This window comes from Stegostoma tigrinum, chromosome 20 (genome assembly GCF_030684315.1).
Source record: "Stegostoma tigrinum isolate sSteTig4 chromosome 20, sSteTig4.hap1, whole genome shotgun sequence".
In the NCBI taxonomy this organism is placed as follows: Eukaryota; Metazoa; Chordata; class Chondrichthyes; order Orectolobiformes; family Stegostomatidae; genus Stegostoma; species Stegostoma tigrinum.
In genome coordinates, this window is record NC_081373.1 from 4,324,894 (window position 1) to 4,348,326 (window position 23,433).

At 42.4% G+C, this 23,433-nt stretch overlaps 1 protein-coding gene across 2 annotated transcripts in view; it reads right to left on the reverse strand.

The window, feature by feature from the left end:
• The window catches only part of LOC125462076 (VPS10 domain-containing receptor SorCS1-like), a 1,248,383-nt gene that overhangs the window by 202,966 nt on the left and 1,021,984 nt on the right, over positions 1-23,433 (reverse strand). For both annotated transcript variants that reach the window (XM_059652946.1, XM_048551586.2), the window contains exons 14-15: positions 21,215-21,322; positions 5,977-6,094 (exon numbers count right to left, since the gene is read on the reverse strand). In XM_059652946.1, the coding sequence (XP_059508929.1) occupies positions 5,977-6,094; positions 21,215-21,322 (226 nt within the window). The remainder of the gene's footprint in view (positions 1-5,976; positions 6,095-21,214; positions 21,323-23,433) is intronic.

A 23,433-nucleotide genomic window follows, 5' to 3' on the forward strand; every position in this document is an offset into this window, starting at 1 on the left:
GTTCTAGTATTTTGACCCAGCGACATAAAAGAACACCAATATATTTCAAAGTCAGTTGTGAGGCACTGTATCTGGAATTCCATATACAGCACATCAACAGCATTAACCTCATCAAAGCTTTCTGTTAACTCTTCAAAAAAGCTCCAGAAAGATGGCGAAATATGATTTGGCCTTTGGAAATTCATGGCGGGTCTTCTTAATCAATGTACCTTTATTCCCATGTGACATCTAAATCAATCCCGAATAATTGTATCCATAAGTGCCCTCCCCCTGAGATGTTAAACAGAACAGACAACAGTCAGCTCAACCGTGATCTTATCAAATGACAAAACAGCCTTAAAGATCCAAATTCCTGTTTCTAATTTGAATGTTCAGATGTAAATCTGCCCTCCTTACCCAGTCTGGCACACACAGCAACGTTGTTAACTCTTCACTGCATTCAAGAGCACTTAGGGATGGTAATAAATGCTAGCTTTGTCAGCAACAGCCTGGGTTAAGAAAAACCCTGAGTAAAATGCAGCCAGTGTCAAGAAATCCTTTTGTGGGAGTTTGTCGATAGCACGGTGTGAATCAGAGAGCTCCAATTTGGGATCTCACACCTTAACACCAAACCAATCAGAATCACCTTCAGGTTAAAATGCAACAGCAAAGTGCACCATAAGCACTAAGATAAAACCTACTGAGGATGCTGGAAGTCTGAAACAAAAACAGAACTTGCTGGAGAAACTCAGCAGATCTGGCAGCGTCTATGGAGAGGGAAATGTTTCGGGTCCAGTGACCTTTCTTCAGAACTTTAGTACTTTAAGCAAGCTGGCTGTGGTGAAATACTGTCGTGTATCTGACTTAGCCATCCCCAGGATAATAATCCACTTGCGCTGAGTTACAGAGTGAAGCTCCATCCATTCCTCTCTCCCCTCACCTTTAATGTGATTTGCCATTGATCTCGGCCATAGGGGTTATGGGGAGATCAGGGAGGGAGGAAAACCAGAGGAAGAGCCAAGCCAGCCCTGGTCTCACATTGATGGGCAAAAGATGAAAGAACATCTGCTAAGAGGGGGCTAGAATCTCACCACCTGCTGACCACTCAGCCTGGCTGATGGGGAGAGGCGGGATGTAATGTGTGGGGAGGGAGGGAGGAGTAGCAGGGGGGATGAAGATTAAGGGGAATAACAATAACTAGCAGGAAACTACATGGCAGCTTTTTAAAAAAAAATGTTAATAGGATGAGAGCATTGCTGGCTATATAGCATTTGTTGCCCATCCCTAATTCCCCAGAGGGCAGTTCAGAGTCAACCACATTGCTGTGGGTCTGGAGTCACATGTAGGCCAGACCAGGTAAGGATGGCAGTTTCCTTCCCTAAAGGACATTAGTGAACTAGATGTTTTTTTCTGACAATTGACAGTGGATTCATGATCATCATTAGATTCTTAACACCTGATATTTTTATTGAATTCAAATTCCACTATCTGCTGTGGCAGGATTTGAACCCAAGTCCTCAAAACACTATCCGGGTCTCTGGGTTAGCAGTGCAGCAGTAATACCACGAGGCCATCACCTCCCCAGTTTCCCAACCTGAGGTGAGGAAACAAGACTTAACCTTTCCGATAAATTTCTTTCGTCTCACAATGCTGTTCCATTCTCTTATGTAAAATTATTAAAGTACAATTCAAGCCCCAGCACCATCTTTTTAAAAAGTGTTCTCTGGATGTGATCAGTGTTGCCTGGCCCAGAATTAATTGCCCTATTATCTTTTTGAACTTATGAAGGTGGTGGTGAACCGCTGTCTAGAGCCACTGTTTTCCAACTGTGTCTTGAAGCTGTGTTGTTATTAGCGCAGCCCAGGAACTCTGGCTTGGATTGAGCTGGTGTGCGATGGTAGAAGAAGAAAGGTTGTGAGAATATAGGCTCAAACGGGTGTAAAATGGAAGATGTTGCTGTTCAGGTTCATATTCAGTTTCTATGTTCAGCCATTTGTTGGAATTATGGCTAAAGACATAGTATCTTCATCTGGCAACCTAGCATGTCAACCAACCCTCACTAAAGGAATTAGAATCTCAAGATAATAAAATGTGAGGCTGGATGAACACAGCAGGCCAAGCAGCATCTCAGGAGCACAAAAGCTGACGTTTCGGGCCTAGACCCTTCATCAGAGAGGGGGATGGGGAGAGGGAACTGGAATAAATAGGGAGAGAGGGGGAGGCGGACCGGAGATGGAGAGTAAAGAAGATAGGTGGAGAGAGTATTCAAATACTCTCTCCACCTATCTTCTTTACTCTCCATCTCCGGTCCGCCTCCCCCTCTCTCCCTATTTATTCCAGTTCCCTCTCCCCATCCCCCTCTCTGATGAAGGGTCTAGGCCCGAAACGTCAGCTTTCAAGGCCGAAGAGATTACAAGAGAGTTGCAATGGGAGAGAGATTCCCTGAGGTTGGTCCGGAGGGAGGAGGGTAACTTCTTCAGGTTAGGCATCCCTGGAAGAGGCTTCGCAGTGAGGTTAAAATAGTATCAGAGATAATGGGAACTGTAGATGCTGGAGAATTCCAAGATAATAAAATGTGAGGCTGGATGAACACAGCAGGCCAAGCAGCATCTCAGGAGCACAAAAGCTGACGTTTCGGGCCTAGACCCTTCATCAGAGAGGGGGATGGGGAGAGGGAACTGGAATAAATAGGGAGAGAGGGAGAGGCGGACCGAAGATGGAGAGTAAAGAAGATAGGTGGAGAGAGTATTCGAGCAGTTTCAAGGCCGAAGAGATTACAAGAGAGTTGCAATGGGAGAGAGATTCCCTGAGGTTGGTCCGGAGGGAGGAGGGTAACTTCTTCAGGTTATTTAGAATCTATTTTGTTTCGGGGATTGTTGAGTATGTTTGAAGAATGTGAGAGAGCAGGCTCATGTTAGGAACTAAATTTAAATGAACATTTTTTTTAAAGAAAGCTTTCGAATAAAACGTAATGGAATAATTTTCCCGAGGCATCTGCTCAACCTTCTACCAGTCCAATTACAAATGAAGAAATGCCAGAGAATGAGGTGGAAAATAGCTCATTAGCAGTGTGTACAGATGAAGAAGGTGCCTGCCAGCTAACTGAGGATGAAGCCACATGTTTCGTTTGGTGTTTTGGAGATGAGAATCGCTGTCTAGTCTTCTAAAACCTGTGCCCAAAGTAAAATTGAAGAGCTGGTTTATGATTCGGCCTCTGTGATAACAGGATCAGTTTTAGTCATGTAAATGCCAACAGCTGGATGCCTGGCAGTGAGAACTCAAACTAAATGATGCCAGTGTCGGAACTATTTAATCAACCAGCTGGAGTTTTGCTGCTGCTGGCACCATGGCTGAGGTTTGTAAACCATCTTCTTCAAAAACTTCATTTTCCCTAGGCCTGAGGAAGCAAGGTTAGTGGAGTTGGGGAGAGGTCTTGTGGTGACGTGGTATTGTCCCTGCCTCTAGGCCAGAAGGTTTGTGTTCAGACATACCAGACATGTGTCACTGTATGTCCAAACAGGTCAATTTATATAAGAACTGAGCAGGAAGAGGCCATTCGGACCCCTTGAGCCTGCTCCACCATTTGATATGATCTTGGCCTCAGTTCTACTTTTCTGCCCACTCTCTATAACCCTTCCACCCCATTACTAATTAAAAATATTCTGTCTTCTCCCTAAATTTACTCAATGCCCCTGCATTCTCCACACAGTAGGAGAGTGAATTCAGGGCAGAAATGAGGATACATGTTCTGAGGGTTCCATGTCTTTGGACTTTTCTGACTCAGAAGAGTCTGCAGATGGTGATCATTGAAACTTTCTAAGGTAAAGGTAGATACAATTTTGTTAGGCAGGGGAATCAAAACTTATCAGCGGTGGGTGGGAGTGTGGAGTCTGAAAAATGAACAGATCATCCAGAATCTAATGGAATGGAGGAGCAGTGATGGGCTGAATGGCCTACTTTGGCCCATAACTGGAAGTAACTGGAAGGGTTGCCTATCTTGCATAGTCCACCAGAGTGAGGAGATCATTTTTGACTCAGAGCCCCATGTTAATCTCACCCTTAACGGGCAGCAACAAAATGAAATATTGGGATGCAGTATCAGAACAGGTCATGTGCTTTGACGATAGGCTTAGTAGTGTATATCTATTTTAATCAGCAGTAGGCCTGTCAGCAAATTAAGCTGTTATCACGAATGAAACTGAAATATTTACTTGATTTGGGTTCAGATCTATGTATTTTGAAGGCTATATAAGAGGCTTGCTTTAGTGAGCAGTCAATTTTAATTGAAGCTGAGGCACTGACTGGATGTCTTCTCTGCCTTGTCTCAATGAAACTTCTATTGTTTTATCCAATTGTGCTTGGACTGGGATCTGCCTTTAGCATTGGGCTGCAAGCATCATCATTGCACTGGTGCCAGCTAAACCCTCTACACTGTGTACCATATGTCACTGGTCAAGAGGATACCAATTAGGCCAGGATGTGTGCTGTCATTTGGAAATTAATTAGTTTCAGCTCTAGGCAAAAGGTGTCCTGTGTAGCTTAATGTGCCCATTCAGATGAGACCCATTAAAGTAACTGGGACAACTGAATATAATGAGACCATGTTGGAGAGACTGGGCCAATGGAGGACTGTGCTCTAAAAAGCTGTTATGTTTTCTAAATGCTGTGTGTTGGGAGGACGGCTTGTTTCTGAAGGATTGTAAGCTAAATGATGTCTGCTTTCTTTCCAAGGTTTTTAATCAATACAAAATGACAATATAACAAGGTGTAGAGCTGGATGAACACAGCAGGCCAAGCAGCATCAGAGGAGCAGGAAGGCTGATGTTTTGGGCCTAGACTCTCTGAAGAAGGGTTTAGGCCCAAAACATCAGCCTTCCTGCTCCTCTGATGCTGCTTAGCCTGCTGTGTTCATCCAGCTCTACACCTTGTTATCTCAGATTCTCCAGCATCTGCAGCTCCTACTATCTCCACGATGATTTTTTTGTCATGCATTATTTACACACTACCAGGCTACACAATAACAATGACATCTGACATTTTCATGGTCCCAGGCGATTACTTTAAGTCTGATGACCAAAAGATTTGTCCAAGTGATAGAATGTAAGATAGACAGAAACAGAATTGCTGGAGAATCTCAGCTGGTTCAGTGCGGAAGGAATTCTGAAGAAAGGTCACTGGACTCAAAACATTGACTCTGTTTCTGTCTTCACAGACACTGCTAGGCTAGCTGAGTTCCTCCAGCAATTTCTGTTTTTGGTTCAGATCTCCAGCATCTGCAGTTCTTTGTTTTATTTTCGGCAAAATTTAGATTGTTCAGGTGAGATGTTAGGAAACTGTTTTACACACAAAGGATAGTAGGAATTTGGAACTCTCTTCGACAAACAGCAGTTGATGCAAAATGAGTTGTTAATTTTAAAGCTGAGGTAGATATTTCTGGTAAACAAAGATATCAAGGGGCATGGGTTAAAGGCAGGAGTATGGAGTTATATAGGCCACAAATCAGCTATGATCTCTTTGGATGGCAGAACAGGCTCAAGGGCTGAATGGCCTACTCCTGTTCCTATATTAAGGACTGTTTTGATATAGCAAAAAGGGGGATGTAATAAGGAGAGGTGCAGGTAAGGAATTTCATAATTTAGGTCCCAGGCAACTGAAAGGAAAGACAGAGATAACACGATGTGGAGCTGGATGAACACAGCAGGAAAACATGAAAAAAAACACACCTGTGATAGAGTTTTTAATATGTGGGATGTTCAAGAAGCCAGAGTTAGATGTATACAGCCTATATCGTTGCTGTGGAACTGAAGATGATTAAATCGAGAGGGTGAGACCATGTGCTAAGGAGAATGCTCTATTACAAAACCATAGCTTAGAGACACTGATATTCATGAGATAACATAATTATAACTGACTAGGTAATGAGAACAAATTCCATCGTGTCATTGTATGGAAGTCTGGTGGAAGAGGAAAGAAGAGAAAGTGAGCAAGGTTCCTCACCTGATTGTGGAGCTCCCATGAATGAAAATCATTCTCATTGCATCTCCTGCTGAAGATGGATCTATAATCGACTTTGACAAGTTGCCAATCAGAGCGGTGGCTGACATGGCCAAACACACTGTCAAAGACAACACAAAACAGAGATTCGGTCAGAATACATGGCAATAAGTTCAAAGTTTTATGACATCAAACCTTGTAACTTCTTGGTGCTCCAGATACAAACATGTTGTCGAGTCCATTGTTTTCAATGTGTGCCAAATATTCATCAATTTCATGTAGAGCAAGATCCGTCAAGAATATTGAGGGGAATGAACAACAATGAACAATATTTTATTGTGTGTGATCTTTTTGGACAGACTCAATGACTGGAAGTGGAAGACAGAAATCCCAGCAGCACCATACCCAAGGCCATGGCTTCTGCTTGGTCAATGAGCTCATTGTAATATTTTATACATTTTACATAGAACATAGAACATAGAACATTACAGCACATTACAGGCCCTTCAGCCCTTGATGTTGTGCCGACCTGTCATACCGATCTCAAGCCCATCTAACCTACACTATTCCATGTACGTCCATATGCTTATCCAATGACGCCTTAAATGTACCTAAAGTTGGCGAATCTACTACCATTGCAGGCAAAGTGTTCCATTCCCTTACTACTCTCTGAGTAAAGAAACTACCTCTGAAATCTGTTCTATATCTTTCATCTCTCAATTTAAAGCTACGCCCCCTCGTGCTCACCATCACCATCCTAGGAAAAAGGCTCTCCCTATCCACTCTATCTAAACCTCTGGTTATTTTATATGTCTCAATTAAGTCACCTCTCAACCTTCTTCTCTCTAACGAAAACAGCCTCAAGTCCCTCAGCCTTTCCTCGTAAGACCTTCCCTCCATACCAGGCAACATTCTAGTAAATCTCCTCTGCACCCTTTCCAAAGCTTCCACATCCTTCTTATAATGCGGTGACCAGAACTGTACACAATACTCCAAGTGCGGCCGTACCAGAGTTTTGTACAGCTTCACCATAACCTCTTGGTTCCGGAACTCGATCCCTCTATTAATAAAAGCTAAAACTCTGTATGCCTTCTTAACAGCCCTGTCAACCTGGGTGGCAACTTTCAAGGTACTTTCAGGGTACAAAAACATACACCAACAGAAGAATGTCTGAGGAAGGGCCACCGGGCCTGAAATGTTAGCTCTGACTTTTTTCTGCACAGATTCTGCCAGAACTGCTGGGCTTTTCCAGCAACTTTGTTTTTGTTCCATATACCAACAGAAAGAGTCTAGAAAGGGAATAATAAATCTATGCTTTAAATGCAGCTCTGATTTTGATGCTGTTACAATCAGGTGAGAGGGGTGAATTGTCTGTCCTTTCTTTAACCTCTCCATTTGGTTTCACAAACGGTTTACATTCCTTTCATAGCTTGTGGCTATCTCTTTCTGCAATTAAAAATTCAGGAACTAATTGTTTGCTATAAGGAACCAATCATAAAGTTTGCTTGTGCTAAAAGAGAGTAAGTTCATTAATTGATAACCCTGAAAAAAATAAAGCTGGGGGAGCATGGTCTCTCCGTCATTAGCACTACAGCCTCACAAGAACAGGGACACAGGTTCAATTCCACCCTTGGACAAATACCTATGTAGAGTTTTCACATTCTTGGGTGGCTGCATGAATTTCCTTTGGGTTTGCCGGTTTCCACCCAGAGTTCAAAGATGTGTGGGTTAGGCTGGATAGGCCATGTGGAATTGTCCATAGTGTCCAGGCATGTGCGAGCTATGTGGGTTAGCCATGGGGAATGCAGGGTTACAGTAAGGGTGTGGGTCTGGGTGAGATGCTCTTCAGAGGGTCAGTGTGAACTTGATGGGCCAAGTGGCCTGTTTCCACACTGCATAAAAATTCTATGATTTATGCATTTAGACTTTATACAGACATTTTGATGCACAAAATAAAAGGGGACGTTAACCAGTAAACAAAGAATATACAGTCGTTTTGGTGTCCTTGAAGCATCAGAGTTTAACCTGAGACCATGGCTGATTTCTGGGACTGTCAGCAGTGGAGAATAAATCAGCTATGTTTTAAGTTGTCAGTTTCCTTTTTTTTATCAGATGTTTGACAGTGAGAGGGAAAGAAAATATTCAACCTGTATGGTCAGCTGAGGACCTTTGGTTATTTTAAATTAATGTTTTGACTCCATTTTAAAAATAAAATCACATTTCAAAGCATTGTAGACCCAGGTCTTAAATCAGAATATGAAACTTAAACATCGACAGTTCATTGAATCAAACAAATTACTGGAAAGAACCTATTATCATGCAAAAATATCTTGGCCAGCTTGGTACCTCACAGAAACAGAATAAAGCATATTAGACATTACACTGTTGCAAAGTAGATAGTGTTCTTGTCTTTGAATCTGTAAGTTTTGAGCTGCAAATGCCTGAGCAGAAAATAAAGCAAGGCTGACACAGAAGTGAAAGAGTGCTTCACTGCCAAGCTCTACCTTTTGGATGTAATGTTTAACCAAGGTGCCAGTTACCCTCTCAGCTGGATATAAATGATCCTATTGCATAATTTCAAAGAAGAGCAGAGTATCCCCATAACTCTGGATGAATTTGGGATCAATCAATAGCATAAAAACTGTTTGTCAATTGTAAATATAACCTAGTGATTAACTGGTCATTATCACATTGTTTTATTGTGGGAGTTTGCAGTTTGTTACGTTCTCCACACTATAGCAGCAACTATTTTACCAACATAGCTCATTGATTACAGAGTCCTGTGGCATAAAGACACCATGTAAAGGGAAGTCAGCAGATCTGAATTGAATTGAATTAGCTTGATTGTCACTTGTAATCACATGAGTATGGCAAAACATTTACAAGTCACCACTTATGGCACCACCTTATGTACAAGGTACAGATTTTCAGGAAAAAAAAGTCAAAAGAAGAGAAATAAAAAGTTCAGTGTTACAAACATTCAAAAGTCATAGTAATAAACTAAAATAAAAAGAAATAAAAAGTTTATACTAAGAGTCCTTCCATCACAATATAATAAAGACCAAAAGGAAATTCTAAGAAAAGAGAATTTAAGCCAAAGTCTGACAGCATCTGTCGAAAGAAAATGAAGTTCCATTTCCAGTTCAATGACCCTCCTTCAGAACTGATCACTGGACTCAAAACTCTGTTCCTCTCTCCAAAGATGCTGAGTTTCTCCAACAATTTCTGCTTCTGTTTTTGTTTCAGATTTCCAACATTTGCAATTGTTTATTTCATTTGATGATCTTCATAACTTGATGTGAATTTGTTAAACAATTGGGCATAGAGAAAGGGGCAAGTGAAAATGAGCAGCTGCAAATACAAAGTACTGTTTCTTTTGGTTGAGTAATTATCATAGAGGAGATCATGAACTCTGAATTGTCACTGAGGGACAAAGAATGGGACAGTGGAATTACTTCTAAATTGTTAAGGAAATGGTCAGTTAAGGACAAAGTGGCCTTCTGCGGTTTACACTGGCATGGTTCAATTACCTATGGGGGAAATGCTGAGTGACAAAGCCAGCAGATTTAGTACAGGGAAGCTTTGAAGAGAGCTTGGGAATAGCATCGGTTTCGATGTCAAGGCAACTCAGAGAAACAATTAAGTAGCAAGCAGAATGTTGGAATACATAATCAGAACAATATTAAGTATAAAATACAGGAGGGGTGATCTAAATGGTTTTCTCATCCAAGATTTATTTTTTACTTTCTTATGTTTTGGGAAATCTTACACAGAAGATTAAAAATGAACAGTATTTGATAAATTAGAAAGCACTTATACATGCATGATTTTTTTTTCAACCAGTGTCATTTAATGTCAAAGACGTGCTTCACTTAAATAAATGGATTGATGTCAATTGGGAAATGTTGGGGACAAAAATATTTTGATCATGGTCTTTACATTCCTCTGTCATATTTTAAATAGAATTTGATGCCTCTGAAAAGACATGCATCCACAAACAGTCAATAGTCTTCGGGGCAAGTGATTGAGAATACATATATCTTCATCAATAGATTACCAGTTGGACGAAATAGACTGAAAGTTAATTTTTTTTAAACTTAATCACACGATGTGGGTATCATTAATTAGGCCAGCATTTATCACCCATCCCTAATTGCCTCAGGGAACAGTTGTGTGGATCTGGAGTCACGTGTAGGCCAGACCAGGTGAGGATGGCAGTTTAATTCCCTGAGGGGAATTAGTGAACTATTTTAACCCCCAAAAACAATCATTTCATTGTTATCATGAGATTCCAAATTCCAGATTTTTCATGAGTTTGAATTCTGCCATCTTTCTTGACACGGTTCAAACCCAGATTCTCAGAACATCACCTGGGTCTCTGGATTAATAGTTGAAGGCTAAAACCATGAGGCTAACACCTCTTCATCAATCCTTTTTATTCATCTAGTGAGATGTGGACATCGCTGGCTGACCTTGACAAGGTGGTGGAGAGCTGCCTTCTTGAACCGCTGCGGTCCATCTGCTGTGGGTTGACCCACAATGTCATTAGGGAGGGAATTCTGAGATATTAATCCAGTGACAGTGAAGGAAAGGTGATATATTTCCAACTCAGAATGGTGAGTGGCTTGGAGAGGACCTTGAAGTTGATGATGTTTCCATATATCTGCTGTCCTTGTTCTTCCAGGTGGACATGGTCATGGGTTTGGAAGATGCTGTCTGAGGATCTTTGGTGAATCCTTGGTGAATTAAGTGTTATTCAATTTAACAAAACTGATTTGGTGTGGATTGCATCTTAAAACTGGCCCGATTTGATTAATTGGCATTATTATCTACATTGGCCCTCCTTCATTGTGCTTAGGGCAATCTGGAAATGTGCTGTTACAGACCATCCATCTGTACACATGCTTGACATGGGAAAGACAAGATGTTGCTCTCTTTATCTCTCTCTCTCTCTCTCTCTCTCTCTCTCTCTCTCTCTCACTGTTATTTCTCTGTTCACCAAACACAAGAGTTGAAAAAGCAGGAAATCATTCTATTTTTGGTATGTATTTTAACAGTTTCTCTTTCAAACCTTTCAGTTAAAAACTCCAAGTGGTTGACATTTGCTTTCTTTACCAACTGGGGAATAAATATAAAATAGAGAGCACAAAAACTTCTGAATATGTTGTCTAGTGTTTGACAAGTTGGCTTTCAGTGGGACCATTTTCTTTGCCTTGTTTGAGGTCCTACTATGTGGTGTACAGTAGCTATTCTCTGTTCTCTCTAACTTCCACCAAACGTCTGCTTTAATTAGCAAAGGATGTTGCCAGCAAAACTGCAGAAACATTTACCTCCACCAGAACTGGCCCTTTTAAGGGTTTGGGGTGGTGGGGACAGGGCAAATCAATGTGTGATGATCCCCACTCCTAGAGCAAATCATATGAACTTATGAACAGAAGAAGACCATTCATCCCCTTGAGCCTACTGGACCAGTCAATGAGATCAAGGCTGGCCTGTGGCCAAACTGCTTTGGTCTATTCCCCTTCATACTTTTCTTAGCAAAGTAAAATGTATCACAGATTTAAAATTAACAACTGATCCAGCATCCACTGCCACTTGTAGGAGAGAGTTCTAAACATCTAATGCTCTTTGTGTGTAGAAGTGCTTCCTAACATCTCTCCTGAACAGCCTAGCCCTTTTTAGACTATGCCCCTCATTCTAGTTGTTTATCAGTCAGCATGGTGGGAGGGATGGTTTGTTTGCAGAGTGACACCAATGGCATGGGTTCAATTCTTGCTGAGGTTACTATGAAGGACTCTCTTTTTTAATGCCTCACCTCACCTGAGCAGTGGTGACCCTCAGGTTAAACCATCACCAGTCATTTCTCTTGAATGAGGGAGCAGTCCTACTGTCTGGTAAGAATATGGTAACTTTACCTTTGAACTGTCTGCCTTTGAGTGTGTAGGTGTCTATGGTCCCAGATTAGACCTTAGGTGGTCACAACTCCAAGTTGGATGGCTATGAGCTCCCCATTCTGGAGAGATACTGATCAGAGATTCACAGTGAGATTGGTGGAAGATCAGTGAATTGATCAGATCTTGACTTCATGCAATAGTGCAAATACTTAGCTTAAGGTGAAGGAACCTTTAGGAGGCAGCGATCATAATATGATAAAATTTACTCTGCAATTTGAGAGGGAGAAGATGGAGTCAGAGGGAACAACATTATAGCTGAATAAAGGTGACTACAGAGGTATGAGGGAGGAGCTGGGCAGAATTGACAGGAAGAGGAGCCTAGCGGGAAAGACAGTGGAACAGCACTGGCAGGAGTTTCTGGGAATAATTCAGAAGACGCAGCAAAAATTCATCCCTAGGAAAATAAAGCATGGTACTGGGAGAATGAGGCAGTCATGGCTGACTAAGGAAGTCAGGGATAGCACAAAAACAAAAGAGAAAGCATATAATGTGGTGAAAGGCAGTGGGAAACCAGAGGATTGGGAAGCTTACAAAGGCTAACAGAGGGCAACAACAAAAAAAGAAATAAGGAGGGAGAAGATTAAATATGAGGGTAAGCTAGCCAGTAATATAAATGAAGAATGTAAGTGTTTATTTAGATATATAAAGGGCAAAAGAGAGGCGAAAGTGAACATTGGACCACTGGAAAATGATGCTGAATGTATGGATACAGAATTGACTGTCTTGCAGACAGCAGAGACTAGGGATAAAAGGGTCTTTCTCAGGATGGCAGTCTGTGACAAGTGATCACAAGGGTCAGTGCTGAGACCGTAGTTTTTCACTTTATACATTAATGATCTAGATGAAGGAACTGTGGGCATTCTGGTTAAGTTTGCAGACAATACGAAGATAAGTGGAGGGACAGGTAGGATTGAGGAGGGGGGAGGCTACAGCAGGATTTAGACAGGTTAGGTGAGTGGGCAAAGAAGTGGCAGTTGGAGTACAACGTGGGAAAGTGTGATGACTTGCACTTTGGTAAGAAAAATAAAAGCATGGACTATTTTCTGAATGGGGCGAAAGTTCAGAAGTCTGAAGTACAAAGAGACTTCAGAGGCCTAGTCCAAGATTCTCTCAAGGTAAACTTGTAGGTTGAGTCAGTAGTCAGGAAGGCAAATGCAATGTTGGCATTTATTTTGCGAGGAGTTGAATATAAAAGTGGGGATGTACTACTGAGGCTTTATAAGGCCCTGGTCAGGCCACAATTGGAGTATTGTGTGCCGTTTTGGGCCCCATATCACAGGAATGATGTAATGGCCCTGAAGCAGGTTCAGAGGAGGTTCATGAGAATAGTCCCAGGAATGAAAAGTTTAACATATGAGGAATGTTTGAGGACTCAGGGACTATACTCATTGGAGTTTAGAAGGATGAGGGGGGGGATCTAACTGAAACTTTCAGAATATTGAATGGCCTGGACAGAGTGGATGTTGGGAGATGCTTCCATTGGTAGGAGAGACTAGACCCAAGAGCATAGCCTGAGAGTAAAGGGAAAACCTTTTGGAATGGAGATAAGGAGAAACTTCTTTAGCCAGAGAGTGGTGAATCTATGGAATTCACTGCCACAGAAGGCTGTGGAGGCCAGGTCATTGACTTCATTTAAGACTGAGATAGACAGGTTCTTGATCATCAAGGGGATCAAAGGTTATGGGGACAAAGCGGGAGAATGGGCTTAAGGAACTTATCAGCCATGATTGAATGGCGGAGCAGAATCGATGGGCTGAATGGCCTAATTTCTGCTCCAATATTTTATGGTCTTATTGTTTTAAATTGGGTTGAGTGGCCCCTATGATTTATGTTCTGATTTATATACCTGCTGCTGAATTATCAATGGAGAATGATAATATTTTGTGGTATTGACTTGCTATTGACTGCTTTGGAATGTCATACAGAGTTACAAACTGCCCTGGCTGAGTCCTCAAAATAGCACAAAGCTGCATCAACATTCAGTTAAGTTGAATATTGAGTCCGAAATATCGCAGTTGGAGTGAATTGTGTTCAGTGAAAGGTGACACTGATTACAGTGAGCCTGAAGGGTCTACAGTAAAACAAAATCAACTTTCTTGCCTTCCTAAATGGCTGCATAAAAATAAAATGCCTATTGAAAACATCAGTTTTCTACGGGTTTCAGGGATCATTAACTTTTGGGCTTGTGGCATCATGGTATAGATCCAGGCCTGAGGTCAGAAAATCCAGGTTCAAATTCGATATTAGGTTGGTTAATAATTTAATTTTCTCAAACATAGCCTCTGTGTGAGAAGACATTCTCATGCAGCTGTGAGAAAAAATACTGCTATATGTTTTATCTTTGAGTGCACATTAAGCTAATAAAAATATTTCAATTTTCATATCTTCATTTGTTGCAAATTTCATTTTGATCTCAAACTCCCATGTTTGCAAAAGCATGTGACTCTCTGAAAAGCACTTTGGAAGTTCTGAAAGGTTCAACATAAATCCAAGCCTCTTTTCTTTTAAAGTCCCTCAGTAAGTTAACAATATTGAACCATTTTGTGCACATTTTGAAGAGCAGTTGAAGTGCTCTTACTGCAAACTAACCTTTCTTCTTAATCCTGTTGAGTACGTGTATGTGTTTGATTGTTCAAGATGTTGATGTTGCTTTGTTTTCAGTTCTTTCTTTAGACAAGAGGCAGTAGTGATTACAGCTTTCATTTCGAAGGTACATTTTGTTCTCTCATTCGTTACTCCCTCATGGCTTACAACCTCGCTTCCTTGAGCGTTTTAACTGGTTCCCTCTGTGGATTAGCAACATGTTTTACATTCTCTGCCTCTGTATATCTTTATAATCTTCAAAAGAGAAACCAGAGGCTTGATTACCAAGTGAGGGGGCATCATCCCTTCTAGCTTTACCACAATATCCTAGAGCTCATTGAAAAACTGTTGCTATCTTCATACACTGGACCAATGAGGGACAGTGCAGAAATGGGGTCTTTAGGGGTGAAGCTGGAAAAACACAGCAGATCAGATAACATCAGAGAAGCAGGAAAGTCAATGCTTCAGACCAAAACACTGACAAACATTGACTTTCCTGCTCCGCTGAAGCTGTCTGACCTGCTGTACTTTACCAGCTTTGCAATTACAGACTCTGGCTTCCAGCTTCTGCAATCCTTATTGTTTCCAGCACAGAACTGGCTCACTCCTTAAGTTTGGCTCACAATGTGCACGAATTTCAGACTGTTCTGTCCAGCAGGTCCACTCCTGTATTCAATAGCATCTTCAACTCTTCCCACTGCCACACCATATCTCTCAAATCTCTGGAATACAAAATCCTATGCATCTCAATCTTAAATATATTCACTGATGGAACATTCATAACTCTGTTTGGGCAAATAAATTCTAAAGATTCACAACCTTTAGACTGAAGCAGTTTCTCATTTTTGTCCTGAATGTTTGTCCCCTAACCCTGAAACTGTGTCCCACTTCTTGGTTCCCCAACTCTGGGAAGCAACCTTTCCATGTCCACCCAGTTAAACATGTTCATGGTCTGAAACAAATCTGCAGATGCTGGAGATCTGAAACAAAAACTGGAATTGCTGGAGAAGCTCAGCAAGTCTGACCATGTCTATGGAGAGAAAGCAGAGATAACATTTCAAGTCCAGTTACCGTTCTTCAGAATTGTTAATAGCTCAATCCTGAATTAGTTTGGCTACTATTAGCTCTGAAAAAGGATTACCAGGCTTGAAACATTAACTCAGTTTCTCTCTCCACGGAAGCTGCCAGACCTGCTAAGTTTCTCCAGAAATTTCTGTTTTTACCTTTAGGATCTAAAATGTTTTGAATGTTAATTCACTGAACAATGTTGAATCATTAGCATTCCAATTTGATGTACTGGGATTGCTTGGAACTGAGGTCAGCAGTGTCAAAGGTTATTGGTGGAAGATTTCCTGCCTCATTTGGATTCAATCAAATGCTCTAAGTGGGGGGAATAGTTCACATCGCCTGGGGTAGACTATATACCACCTGTGAATACTGTGAAGCTGGAAAAGCACAAAAGGTCAGACCATATCTGAGGAGCAGGACAGTGAATGTTTTGGGCCGAAACCCCTCGTCAGGGCTGGGGAGAAGGAGGGAAGCTCAGAACTAAATAGAGGGAGGGGGTGGGGCTGGGTAAAGTTAGGTGGGATTTTGATAGATCGATGCAGGTCGGGGGTTTATAGTGATGGTTAGTGGGAAAGGTGGAGTGGGTAGGAAAGTAGGATGATGAACATGTTAGGTCTAGTCAGGAAGGTGAAGAGGAGGGAGAGGGCTGGACATGGGATAAGGCTGGAGGTTTGAGGGATTTTGAAGCAGATAAAATCAATATTCAGACCTTTGAGCTATAAGATCCCAGGGTGAAATATCAGGTGTTCCTCCAGTTTATGTTTGGCCTCACTCCGACAGTCGAGGAGGCCAAGGATGGACATGTCGTCAGTAGAATGAGAGGGCATCTCTTCCTACTGTCCCCTCGATCATGACCCCACTTCTGATCACCATGTCATTATCTCCCAGACCATCAACAACCTCATCACTCCTGGACATCTCCCATCTACAGCATTAAACCTGATAGTTTCCCAACTCCGCACTGCCTGTTTCTATCTTCTACCCAAAACCCATAAGCCCGCACCACCCCAGTCGGCCCATTGTTTCTGCCTGTTCCTGCCCCACTGAGCTCATCTCCTCCAATCTCAATTCCATTTTTTCCCCTTTGGACCAGGAACTCCCTACCTACATTCGTGACACAACCCAATCCTTCCAGCTTTTTGAAATCTTTCAATTACTTGCCCTCCAACACCTCATCTCCACCATGGCCTAAAAACCCTCTGCTTATTCCTCTCCTGTAGGACCAACCAGTCTCCCTCTATTGACACTCTCACTCGCTTGGCTGAACTGGTCTTCACTCTCAACAATTTCTACCTCAATCCCTCCCACTTCCTACAAACCAAAGGGGTGGCCATGGGTACCTGCATTGGCCTGAACTGTGCCTGTGGAACAGTCCCTCTTCAATATCTACACTGGCACCATCCCCCAGATCTTTCTCTGCTATATTGGTGACCACCTCAGTGCTGCCTCATCCTCGAGGATCTCAATACCCTGAGAAACTCGAATGGTTAATCAACTTTGCGAACTCCTTCCACTGTGTCCTCAAGTTCAGTTGGGCCATTTTTGACACCTCCCTCCCCTTCATGGACCTCTTCATCTCCATCTTTGGAAACCAACTCACCACCAAATCCATTGACTCCCACAATGCCTTGACTACACCTCCTCTCACCCACCCTACTGTAAAAATGCTATCCCATACTCTCAATTCCTCTGTCTCTGCCACATCTGCTCCCAAGATGAGGCATTCTACTCCAGGACATCCCAGATATCCTCCAACTTTAGGGACCATCACTCCCAACACTCTGTAATCGAGGATGCCGTTAGTCGCATCTTCTCCATTTCCTGCACTTCTGTCCTCAAACCACCTTCCCCCAACAAAAATAAGGACAGATTGTCCAATTTTGGGCCCCACACCTCAGGAAGGACATACTAGCCCTGGAGCGTGTCCAGCGGAGATTCACATGGATGATCCCTGGAATGGTAGGTTTAACGTATGATGAACAGCTAAGGATCCTGGGATTGTACTCATTAGAGTTTAGAAGGTTGAGGGGAGATCTTATAGAAACTTACAAGATAATGTATGGTTTAGAAAGGGTGGACGCTAGGAAGATATTTTTATTAGGCGGGAGACCAGGACCCGTGGACACAGCCTTAAAATTAGAGGGGGTAAATTTAAAACTGAAATGAGATGACATTTCTTCAGCCAGAGAGTGGTGGGCTTGTGGAATTCATTGCCGCAGAGTGCAGTGGAGGCCGGGACGTTGGATGCCTTCAAGGCAGAGATCGACAAATTTTTGATCTCAGAAGGAACCAAGGGCCACGGGGAGAGTGCAGGGAAGTGGAGTTGAAATGCCCAACAGCCATGATTTAAATGGCAGACTGGACTTGATGGGCCGAATGGCCTTACTTCCATTCCTATGTCTTATGGTCTTATGGTCTTATGGTCTAAAGTCTCCTTGGGCCTCATGTGCCATTCCACAAACTTTGGAATCCAATGCATCATCCTCTGACATTTCTGCATCTACAATTTGACCCCACCAGCAAAAAGATATTTTCTTCCCCACCCACTTCTGCAAAGACTGCTCGTTCCATGGCTCCTTCATCAGATAGATTAGATTAGATTACCTACAGTGTGAAAACAGGCTCTTTAGCCCAACAAGTCCACACCACCCCAAGAGGCATCCCACCCAGACCCATTACCCTATAATCCACACACCCCTGGACACTACGGACAATTTAGCACAGACAATTTAGCACAGCCAATCCACCTAGCCTGCACATCTTTGGACCATGGGAGGAAACCGGAGCTCCCAGAGGAAACCCACGCAGACACGTGGAGAACGTGCAAACTCCGCACAGACAGTCGCCTGAGGCTGGAATCAGACTGGGTGCCTGGTGCTCTGAGCCTGCAGTGCTAACCACTGAGCCACCATGCTGCCCTCACCACCTACACTCACCACCAATTTCTCCAACAAACTCTGTATCTCTCCCTGCAAACACAAAAAGTGCAACACCTGGTCCCACAGCTCCCCTCTCACCTCCGTCCAGAGCCCCAAAGAATCCTTCCAGATCTAGTAGAGAATCACCTGCACTTCATCCAATTTGATTTATTGCACCGATTGTTCCCAATCTGGCCTCCTCTACATCAGGGAGATGAAATGCAGACTCAGGCACCAGTTCATGGAGCATCTGCGCTCTGCACATATCAACCATACAAACCTTACGGTTGCCATCCATTGTAATTCCCCCTCCAACATCCCTGATGACATGTCCATCCTTGGCCTCCTCCACAGTCAGAGTGAGGCCAAACATAAACTGGAGGAATAACGCCTGATATTTCGCCTTGGGAGCTTAGAGGCCAATGGCCTCAATGACGTCACCTGTTTCAAAATCCCTCAAACCCCCAGCCTTATCCCATGTCTAGCCCTCCATCTCCTGATATGACCTAACCTGTCCAGCATCCTACTCATTTATCCCTCTACCTGTCCCACCAACCAACCACAATAGCCCCCTCACTTGCATTTACCTATCACCATTACACCTACTATCCCCAGGCCTACCCCCTGCCTGTATTTATTTCTGGGCTCCCCTCCTCCTCCCCAGTCCTGAAGAGGGGTTTTGACCTGAAACATTGACTTTCCTGTTCCTCGGATGCTGTCTGACCTGCTGTGCTTTTCCAGCCTCACATGTATTGACTCTGAATTCCAGCATCTGCAGTTCTTACTGTCTTCAAGCCTCTACATACCTTCTGTGTTCCACATGCTCTGTGCACCACATTATATCCTAGTGTTATATTCCAGTGAAAATGAAATGGGCCAAAGGGTCGTCTGCTGTGCCATAGAGCTCTATGACTTGATGTGAAATGCTCATAGATGCCAGCAAAAAATAACCACAATGTTTCCTTAGCTGGGTCTTTTGGGGACAAGTGCCCATAAACCTTAAATCCCATAGCTGGACAGAATCCATCTGATGTTCTGTGATCTACTTATATAGCAAATGCAAACCTTGAAGTCAGGCTATAGCATTGTTGACTTTAAGGTGATGAGCACCTCATTTAATCGGTAGAAGTGACATCCCTCAGTAATGTAGAGCTTGGTTTATGTCTTTTCATATGCTCATGAGGGCTTTGTACAGAGATCAGCTAAACAGGGGGCCTGGGCCTTTCTTTAACAATGATTAGTATCAAAGTAGTCATTCAAAACTCAGCATTCAACAGAAGGAGCCTGTTACAAGAAACTTGTTACTGACTGGTGTAATCGCGTCTATCAGTGCTGCCTGAGATGTTTCATGTAGAGTCACTGTTACTAATGCTTCTGATTGGTATGACTGTCAGACGTTTATACAAAGTGGAGAATGGATGGCCCAGTCGAGATCTTTGGAAGAAGAAAAGCTCATTCTTGTTGAATAGAACTGGTCTCTTTGTTTTTGAATTGACGTGTAGAGAAGTGTAATTACATACTGGAACAAGTGGAACTTAACCCTAAGTCTCCTGGCTCAGAGATAGGAACACTATCACTGCACAATCAGACTCCCTTAGGTTAGGCCTATTACATAGTACTTGATTACAATACCTTTGAATGACTCCATGATTTCTTGTAAGACTTCAGAGGTTAGACGTAAAAGTAACATTTCTGTTTAGCTGCATAGAACGTAGCACCTGCAACTGGTTAGCTCCTCTCTTTATATCCTGAGAATTCAACCTTATCCCGTGATGATGATTAACCCTCAGAGCCTTCCAAACCTTTTTCCTCTGTGACCCCATTCTGCAGCTTGAAATTTGTTAGAATCACTCAGTGAGAACTGAGAGCATGGAAGAACAGTTGTACAGATGTTATAACTCAGTCAGAGCTCCATTCAGGGACATGACCTGAAACTTCGATACAAACTGAGGGAGCACCACATTGTTAGAAATACCAACCTTTGGATGCAATGTTAAATCATTGGCCTATCTGGTCCCTCAGGTGAATAAAAACACCCTGGCTCTATTTGGAGAACATCAGGGATGCAATTCCTAACAATTATCCTTCTACTAACACCACCAGAAACACAGATTGGATAATAATTGACGTTAGCTAGGATTTTGCTGTGCACATACTTTGGCTGCCGTGTTCCCTTATATGACACCAGGAACTACATGTTAAAAGCAACATTTTGGCTTTGAAATGTATTGGTGTTTCTGAAGGTCAAGAATACTAAGACAAATTCTTACATTTAGCTGAACGCCAATGATGAAATCTGTTGGTCTTCCAGTGCAAGGAACTGCCCACAAGTGAGTATTGTAGACCAGCATCGTCCAAAATCAAGCACCATGTACTCAGATATACTAAAGCTTTAATCTTATGCTAAAGATTAGCCATTGCAAAGGGTTAAAGAGGAAAGGTGATTCTTTTTTAAAGTCTCTCTGTCATAGTACAGAGACGGGCTTGAAACCACATAAAATTCCCCAGGTCTTACACAGCAGAGATGTGAATTGTAAATGTATATTGTTAATATAACCTGCACTTGTAAATAGAGTGAAACATCCCATTTTACCATTGTGTCAAAGTTGGACGAAATAATATAATTTTATAAACATTATGAATACAATGCATTTTTACAAAGACATGTCTTTCTTTCACTTCAGGCTGCAACAGGGAAATAAAATGTTCTCTACTCACGTCATTACCAGCGTCTCGTCGCCTGGTTCACCCAGAACTCCGTCTACAAAGAGAGGAACTGAGGTAAAACTGTATTTACTCCAGGACTGACCTTCATCAAAACTCAGCCTAGTTACAACAAACAAAAAAAGCAACAGTGTTAGATTGGTATGACATGGCAGAGTGAAAACATTGCCTAAACGAGCACAAATCACCTTCCCATTGTTATATCCTGAGAGAAACATAAAATCTTGAGCAGGACTTGACAAGCTGAACGTGGAGGGGATAATTCTTCTTCTGAGGAAATCTAGAACAAGGGGTCGCCTTCTAAAAATCATGGGTTGCCCATTTTAAAGCCAAGATTAAGTGAACTTTATTCCTCTCACTGAGTCACATATAGAGTGAGACCTATAAGTTTCCAAGAAGATTAGAAGCACAAGGAATGTTCTTAATTAATGGGGAGGGCTGCACGGTCACAGTCGAAAGATTTGGGATAGTCCATTTTAGACTGAGATGAAGAGAAGTTTCTTCATCCAGAGAGTGGTGAGCCTGTGGGAATCACTACCACAGCAAACTGGGGTCGAAACATTGTAGTCTTCCAAGTTATAGATATTAGGGCTAATGGGATCAAATGATATTTGGAGGAAACAGGAACAGGGCATGGAGTTGGATGGCCAGCCATGATCATATTAAATGGTGGAGCAGGCTTGAAGGGCCAAATGGCCTACTCCTGTTCGTATATTGTATGTTTCTACGAGTCTTTGGAATTCTGGTCACCCTGCTGGAACAAGGATGTTATTAAACTGGAAAGGGTGCAAGAATGATTTACAAGATTGTTACTGAGGCTAGAAGATTTGAGTTATAAGGAGAGGCTGGACAAGGTGGGGCTATTTTCCCTGGAGCATTGGGGGTGTAGCCTCATAGAGGTTTACAAAATCATGTGAGGCATGGATAGGGTAAATTGGCAAACTCTTTCCCCAAGGGCATGGGAGTCAAAAACTAGAGGGGCATAGGTTTAAAGTGAGAGGGGAAAGGTTTAAAAGGGACCTAAAGAGTAACGTTTTTCACACAGAAGGTGGTTCATACATTCTATTGAACTGCCAGAGGAAGTGGCAGTGGTGAATACAACTACAACATTTAGAAGACATTTGGACAAGTACATGGAAAGGAAAACTTTAATGGGATAAGGGCCAAATGCAGGCAAATGGGACTAGTTTAGTTTAGTAAACTGGTTAGCGTGGACAAGTTGGATCGAAGGGCCTGTTTCCATACTGTGTGACACTGTGACTCTCTTCCTCAAAAGGCAGTGGGAGCAGAGTCCTTGGATACTTTTAAGACAGAGGTAGGTATATTCTTGCTAACTATGGGGTGAAAGGTCATCATGGAGGAAGTGGGGAACATGGGTTTGAAGTTACTATCAGATCAGCCACCATTTATTGCGCAGTGGGGAAGTCTTGAGGGGCTGAATGGACTCGTTCTGTTACTGATTTATATATTTGTGCATCAATGGATGTGTTTTCTCTGCTATTTCGACTGATTGTAGTTTAAAAGATGAGGATCAGGCAGGGAAAGGTGTCTGGTTATCACCATGGAAACAACAGCAAGTCAATGAAAGCTAGCTGATTGCAGGCTTTGGTCCTTTTAAGTCATCCTGATTTGGTGTATCCGATCATAAAATTTGGTTGTTTTGATAGAACCTTCACCCCCCCAAAAATGCACACAATTTCACTTTTATTTTTAAAAAATATGCAGGAATGGAATCTGCATTGTTTATTTTACGGTTGGAAAAGCTGAGAGCAGTTGCTGGGGAAAGTGTTAGAAGCTGGTGACAGAGAGACATGAATAGGAGCCTGGAATTGTGAGATAAATTGGTTGAACGGCCTTCAGTCCATATCTGCCCAGTGATCTTTTCCATTTGCAATGAATCTAATGCACAAATTCCACCAGATCACAGGCAAGCTCGGATGAAGAAAGTCTCTTGCCTTATTTGATGTGATATCACAGATGCCGATCTAAACCAGTTAAAACCAACCAACCCCTTCCTCCAGCAAAAAAATTAAACTGACAACTCATTGACCTTTCTAGAAGCCTATAACTATGCAGCTGAATGTGGACATTGCACAGGAATAATATCTTTACTCTCACACTGGAAGAAGAAATAGCAAAACAGCATCCATTATTTATATAATAAAATGTGAGGCTGGATGAACACAGCAGGCCAAGCAGCATCTCAGGAGCAC